This window comes from Nematolebias whitei, chromosome 7 (assembly GCF_014905685.2).
Source record: "Nematolebias whitei isolate Nwh7 chromosome 7, NemWhi1, whole genome shotgun sequence".
Taxonomy (NCBI): domain Eukaryota; kingdom Metazoa; phylum Chordata; class Actinopteri; order Cyprinodontiformes; family Rivulidae; genus Nematolebias; species Nematolebias whitei.
In genome coordinates, this window is record NC_056504.1 from 4567559 (window position 1) to 4575150 (window position 7592).

The window sequence follows — 7592 nt, forward strand, 5'->3', positions numbered from 1 at the left end:
ATGGATGGATGGATGGATGGATGGATGGATGGATGGATGGACTGACTAAAGACTACAAACTATGGAGCTCAGACTGAACTAAGGGATTTGGATTTGGGGTACTAATATAAACTTTAGAGTTGCTGGCTTGTTAACTTGTAAACTTTGTATTTGTTCATTTTTGTTCTAAATAATAATATTGTTCTTGCACATCTCTTGTCTCCAGTTATTCTCTCACACCACACATTCTTATTTACAATACCTCCCTTCGAACGTAGATACTGGTCCATAAAGTTCTCACCTAAGGCCCCTAGCCTTAAGTAAAGGGTTATACTCATCTCTGTTCTATGTGGATGATGTGGTTCTGTTGGCATTTACAGGCAAAGACCTATAGCGCGCACTGGGCAATTTGCAGCCAAGTATGAAGCGGATGGAATGAGAGTAATTTTTTCTAAGTCTGAAGCCATGGTTTTCAACCGGAAACAGGTGGAATGCCCCCTCCGGGTCAGGTGGAGACTTTGCCTCAGATAGAGGAGTTCAAGTAGGCGTCTTGTTCACGTGACATTAGGATGGAGTGGGAGATGGATCGATGGACTGAGGCCTCATCCTCAGTAATGAGGGCATTGCTTCAGTCAGTTGTGGTGAAGAAAGAGCTGAGCCAAAAGGCAAAGCTCTCGATTTACTGGACTGTCTACGTTTCATCCCTCACCTATGGTCATGAGGTTTGGATCATGACCAAAAGAATGAGATCCCTGATACAAGAAGCCAAAATGAGCTTCCTTCCTAGGACGGCTAGGCTCAGGCTTAGAAACAGGGTGAGGAGCTTCATTATCCAGAGGGAGCTCAGAGTAAAGCTGCTGCGCCTATGCATTAAAAGAAGTCAATTGAGGTGGTTCATCTGATTAGGATGCCTCCTGGATGCCTCCCTTTAGAGGTTTTCTAGGCATGTCCCACAGGTAGGAGGCCTAGAAGAAGACCCAGAAGTCGCAGGAAGGATGTTATATCTTCTTTAGCCTGAGAATGCCTTGGGGTCCCCCAGAACAAGCTGAAAAGTGTCGCTGGGGAGAGGGATGTCTGGGTTTCTCTCTTGGACCTGTTGCCTTCGCAACCTGACTACAGATTCATTCATTCAACCTTTATTTATACAGGTTATTCCCATTGAGCCTCGGGGACTCATTTACAAGAGAGACCTGAAAGTGATAGATAAGTGATAGCAAATGGATGGATGAATACAATTACAAAGTAGTTACCTTCATTTTATAATGTAGTTGAAACTTGTAACTGTAACATTTTCATCATTGTGTTCTAGGGAGAAACATTAAAACTGTCACAGTTCACCCCAGTGAAACCAGTGCTGTTAATGTATTGATCTGTGATCTTGATTATACTCACAGGAACCCTGTTAGTTAATACAGATGAAAGGCTGATGCTGTATAGCTGCCCCTGATTTGTGCTGATGGCCAGAGTTTCTTCTGCAGGACTGACACTCATGGTGTCAATCTCCTGGCAATCTGCTGGAGTCAGGACATCACTGCACGGATCTAAAGGAATCTGACAGAAATAAGTTTATTGTAAACACAGGGCTTAAAGCACCAGTAACAGTTTTATTTACTGCACTACTGTTTACCAGAATCTCCCTGCTCATCCTGTAACTGTCCTCTTGTGTCTTTTCAAACAGACACACTGTGCCAGGACCGGTACTACATATGAAGCCCTTGGAGTAGGGCAGGATGGCTGTTATGCGAGAAAAGGCCAGACCTTCATTTGTAAAAGCTTCCTTGATCCGCTTCACCTCCACTTGTCTGTAAAATATTATAACAGCTTTAATGTTTGCAGTTTTTGAGAAAATTCAGTGTAAATGCTGAGATTTGCTCAACTTTGTTTAAAAAAGATGCAACGGAATAGTCAAGTTAAAACGGTTAAACCAAGTTTAAAATTAACAAAACAAAAGCTAAAACGAGCAGAGCAGAAGCTAAAGATAAAATACGATAAAAGCTTTTTAAAGATTAGAAAAGATCAGAATGCATTTCCACAAGAAACATACTGTATCTAAAAAGTTAAGTATTTCAAAATGTGTTCAAAGTTCTAATTCCAAAAAGCCATACCAGATGAATGTTTAAATACTTGAATGACTGGCTGTCATGTGGGCATACCAACACGTGGAAACAACACGCTGGACCGTGCTTACACGAACATAAAAGATGCGTACAAAGCTGAACCCTGCCCCCACCTCTGACTGTCAGACCACATCTCAATATTCCTGGCTCCTGCTTACCTGCCCCCGCTGAGACGCTCCAGACCTGTACAAAAGAAAGTTAAATCTTGGATCCAGGACAGTGGCCCCATACTGAGATTGTTTCGAATGAACAGACTGGCAGGTTTTCAGAGAAGCTGCTAAAAATGGGAGGAGCACTTAATCTAGACCAATACACATCCTCAGTTCTGGGGTACATTAGTACATGTACTGACACCGTCTCCACTATAAGATATGTTAAAAGTTACCCAAACAAAAAACCTTGGCTGAATGCAGAGCTGCGCACCCTGCTGGAAGCCAGGAACACTGCCTTCAGGTCTGGAAACTCAGAGAAGCTGAGTAGGACAAGGAAAGAGCTGGTTGCTAGTATAAAGAGGGCCAAGGCCACATATGCACAGAGGATCGAGGGTCAGTTCACCTCACAAGACCCTCAGAGCATGTGGAAGGGCATTAAGTGTTTAACAGATTATAAAGGCAGGAGCAAACAATGCCCGAAAGACCCATCACTGCCTGATGCCCTCAACAAGTTCTATGCACTTTGAAGACCCGAACAGACCACCCAGCACCAGACTCACCTCACCACCGGATGAAGAGCATCTCAGCGTGACCTCAGCAGAAGTAAGGAGTACTTTCAGGAGGATTAACCCTCACAAGGCAACAGGCCCAGACAACATCCCCGGGAAAGTGTTGAAAGAATGTGCCGATCAGCTCTGTGAGGTGCTGGCCTACATCTTTAACACCTCAAACCCTGGCAACAGTTCTCACCTGGCTGAAGACTGCCACCATCATCCCAGTCCCAAAAAGCTCTACAGTGACTGGTCTGAATGACTACCGGCCAGTGGCCCTCACCCCGATAGTCGCTAAATGCTTTGAAAACTGGTCATGACCCACATAAAAAAAAACATCAACGAGGACCCAATTCAGTACACATACTGTGAGAACCGATCAACAGAGGATGCCATCTCCTCTGTGGTCAACAATGGGCTCACCCACACGGAGCAGAAGGACTCCTATGTCCGTATTCTCTTTGTAGATTTCACATCTACCTTCAAAACCATGATCCCCCAAACCCTGATGGACAAACTACTCAGACTAAGACTAAGCCCCTCCATTTGCAACTGGGTACGAGACTTCTTAACAAATATACCTCAGTCTGTGAGGATCCACAACTTCTCCTCCACCATAACCCTCAGCACTGGCTTCCCTTAGGGATGTGTGTTGAGCCCCCTCCTGTTTACTCTGCTCACGTATGATTGTGCAGCTACCCATCCAGGCTGTCATATTGTAAAGTTTGCAGATGATACAGGGGTGGTGGGATGTATCACAAACAATGATGAGTCCAGCTACAGGCAGGATGTGGAACACCTGGAGAGCTGGTGCAAGGAGAATAACCTTCAAATCAATGTGAAGAAGACGAAGGAGATGGTTGTGGACTTCAGAAGGAACAAAACACACCTACACCTACAAACATAGGAGGATCTGCTGTGGAAGTGGTCTCCAGCTACAAGTACTTGGGTGTTCAACTGAACGACAACCTCAGCTGGGGCAACAACACCACCAGCCTGATCAAGAAAGCTCATCAGAGACTCTACTTGGTGGATTAGGCGAGCTGGTCTGGGAAGCTCAGTCCTCACCTCCTTCTACAGGTGTGCAGTGGAGAGCATCCTGTGCTCAAGCATTAACGTGTGGTATGGAGGTTGCACAGCTACAGAAACGTTGGTTACATACTACAACCCCAGATTCTATGAGTATAGGCGCAGCCCTTTAAGGCTATCGCTAGTGGGTTTATGCCTTCGCGCGCAGCACTGAAAACTTTAGTCTGCACCCACCGGCTGTGTGAGCCCCTCCCCTGGTCCATATAAATTACGGTGAGACCAGGTAATCGGCTCCCAAATAGATTTTTTCTTCAGCCATTTAGGAACCAGTGAGGCCCAGAGCTTAAAGGGCTGCACCTATACTCATAGAATCTGGGGTTACAGTACGTAACAAACGTTCTATTTCGTATAGGCTTCACCCTTTAAGGCTATCGTTAGTGGGTTAAAGGCGAAGCAGGATGTAGTCTATGCCTCACTGGGTTCATTCAGACACAAACATGAAGCACCTGCTTGCACAAAAAAAAGTTGTGAGCTCAAAAGTGAGGTTCCATGAAACAAATAATAATCATTCTGTCAGAAGCCTGATAACAGAATGGGTCATGGAGAAAGTAGAAATATCACATAAATAAAAATTAATAAATGAATACGGCGATGACCAGGCAGCCACCATACAAATATCCTCCGCTGTCATCCACAGCCGTGGAGGATGAAAACCCTCTGGTGGAATGCGCTGAGATTCTCTGGAGGATCCAGCCCAGATGAACTGTAAGCTTCAGAAATAGCCTCACACAACCAGTGTGAGAGGCGATGGGTGGATAGAGGGCATCCTGAAGAGCTGTCCCTGTAAAGTACGAACAGATGCTGAGAGCGGGGCAGTGCGGCCGTGTGCGCCATGTAACACGAAAGCGCGTGCATGGGACAGAGGAGGTGAGATGTTGTTTCCTCCTCGGAATTATGAGGAGGAGGATAAAACCCATCCAAGGTTATCACTCTCGATCTGAATGATCTTGTGATGCTTTTCAGAGCAGGGTTAAGACGCAGTACAGCTGAGCTGCCGTCAGCTTGAATTCTGAGATATGAGGGAGCAACAGAGAGAGCAGATAAATCACTGACTCTCTTCGCCGACGTCAGAGCTAACAGCAGGGCTGTTTTAAATGACAGAAATTAAAGTGAAACCTGATCTAAAGGCTCAAAAGGAGCTTTGATCAGAGTGCGCAGGACCATTGTTAGGTCCCACTGTGGAGCTAGTGGACGTGACACTGGTCTGTGTCTCCGTACACCTTTCAGAAAACGCTTCATCAGCGGGTGGTTAAAAACTGTTCTGTCACCGAAAAACTCATGACAGGAAGAAATAGCTGCAGCATAAGTTTTAATTGTGCTGAACGCTAAATTTCTGTTCATCAGTTGCTGTAGAAATGACAGCACGCCACCTAGTGGACATGAGATGGCCTCCATGCCTTTCTCTGCATACCAACGCTGAAAAACTGTCCACTTTAATGTGTACAGCGCTGTAGTGGAAGCGGCTCGTGTGCCCTGAACCGTACGCACCACATCCTGTGGGAAGCCCATCTTTCAGTGTTGCCAGATAGAGTCAAGGTTTTCCAGCCCAAAAATCTAACAATATGTGGCAAAATGCAACAAACCAACAAAAATCTTTCCAGAGTTCCTAGCAAACTCAGAATGAAAACCGCCCAATTGGCAGTAAACTGCCCAATCTGGTCACACTGCCTCTTTTCTAAACGGATCCGTTCAGTGGCCAAACCCAAAAAAGCTCACCTATTTCTGGGTAAATTCTAATTGCTCTTCCTGCCTAGAGGAGAGCGTCCCCCGCCCCCCCCCCCAACGGCAGTTTCCACGGCTGACCCAATATCAATCGCTACAGAATCTGGAATCACGGGGCGCTTACGCACTCGGGAGCTACGAGGTTGACTGACAGTTCTTCCTCCCGGAACCGGTCCAAGGTCCATGATATCAGCAGGACTGGAGGGAATGCATAAAGGAGCATTTTTGGCCATGGGCTGTGAGCGAAGGCATCCATCCCTAACGGTGGGTCGTCTCGTGGGCTCAGTGGGTGTTTCCCCAGTGATTCAGATCGGTTCTCACGGAGGGGGGCATAGAGATAATCTGCCTCTTCTGGCACCCAGGATCTATGCGCAAGTGGGCAAACCATCTATGAAGGCATCTCATGTGTAGCAGACCCAGCAGAACTACGACGTGAGCCGCTGACATCATCCCAAGGAGTCGCATGCCAGGCAAAGCTGTCACTACGCTGCAGGGTTTGACACAGCGGAGCTGAGTTGACAGATTTTCGGCTCTGAAAACCCTGTGTTTTCCTCTCCGTTGGGAACTCTGGAAATCACGTTTTTCCATCAGGAATTCCTGAACTTCTGACTGGAGAGACGAGCTCTGTTCTGGAGATGACAGAACCGTCTCTATAATCCCTCTGAACGATGGGGGTTGAGCTGCGAACTGCAGCGTGTAACCCCTGCTGATCAGACGGTCCATCCATCTGTCCAGGGAACACACTCGCTGCCACTATGAGTAACACTCGGAGAGCGGGCACGCATTTTGTGTTGTGTCATGTTTCTCAAGGACATCAACCAGACTAAAAACCCTTACTGCCATCACCCGCTTCGGAGATTCTCCAGGGGGGACCCAAAGGGGGCTCCAAGAGAAAAGGGCTGTATGTGTGCCTCTGTGCTGAGCCCAGGCTGCGGTCTCACGTTAGAGCTAAGGTGAGACGGCGCGCACTGAGAGAAGGCGTGAGGGCTTTCTGAGTGAGACGCCGTTTCGGTGGAGGCTGCAGCTGTCGTGGAGAAACACGTTTACTCCCGCTGCGCGGTGAGTGGGCAGAAACAGAAGAAAATAAAACAGGCTCTGGCTGAGAGAAAGGGATTTTACCAGACTCGGTCTGCTGAAAAAACATCATTTTTAGCTGACGTGGCAGACGAGTGTTTTGTGATATTTACCAAACTGCGGTGCGTTTGAAAACACTGTTTAGAGGTTACCGGCTCATTCTGTGTGGGGAATGTGTGAAGAGAGGCAGCTGTGAGATCAGATGATCTGACAGTCAGGTTGGAATCAGATGAAACATTACTTTCAAAAGATGTTTCTGTTTTATTTCAAAACGTACATCATCAAAAAACACGCACATTGCCTTCAAGGAGCTGTTCCCTGGTGGAGGGGGCCGGCGGAGGAGCGGAGCGTGAAGCTGCTACCACAGCTGTGGAGTGCATCTGCTGCTGTTGCTGGCCACGACGGTCCCTCCAGCGGCTGGAGGGGCAGGAGGAGGACTGTGGCGTCACCAGATGGTGTACCATTTCTGAGACCTCCTCGGACCGCTGCGATTTCTCAAGGATGGTCCTGAAGTTGACCCCAAACAGCGCCTCTGGGGTGATGGGGCCCTCCAGCAGGTCTCTCTGCAAACTCTCAGACAAGGATGGCAAGAGGCGGAGCCAGGTGGTCCTCTGGATCATGGTCATCCAGGCAGCAATGCGGGACAGGCAGACCACAGAGGTGGCGCACATGTTTAAGATGACGTCAGCGGCTTTACAAAGAGAGTTCTTTGTCTCCTCCAGCAGGTCTGCTTCCTCCAGCCTCTTTGAGATGCTGTAGGCCAGCAGGGCAACGTTGTTGTTCACCGCGGCCGCCTGGAATGAGCACTGGTGAACTCGGTTGCTGAGCTTTGTCATCATCTGGTCATGCTTCCCTGGAGGAACAGGTTGCTGGTCCATCCTGGAAGCTTTTGCCCCAAGTGCCACCGC

At 47.7% G+C, this 7592-nt stretch overlaps 1 protein-coding gene across 1 annotated transcript in view; it reads right to left on the reverse strand.

Annotated features, from left to right (window-relative positions):
• The window catches only part of cfap57 (cilia and flagella associated protein 57), a 72674-nt gene that overhangs the window by 56029 nt on the left and 9053 nt on the right, over nt 1-7592 (reverse strand). Inside the window, exons 4-5 of the mRNA XM_037679078.1 lie at nt 1597-1781; nt 1378-1520 (exon numbers count right to left, since the gene is read on the reverse strand). Coding sequence (XP_037535006.1) covers nt 1378-1520; nt 1597-1781 — 328 coding nt within the window. The remainder of the gene's footprint in view (nt 1-1377; nt 1521-1596; nt 1782-7592) is intronic.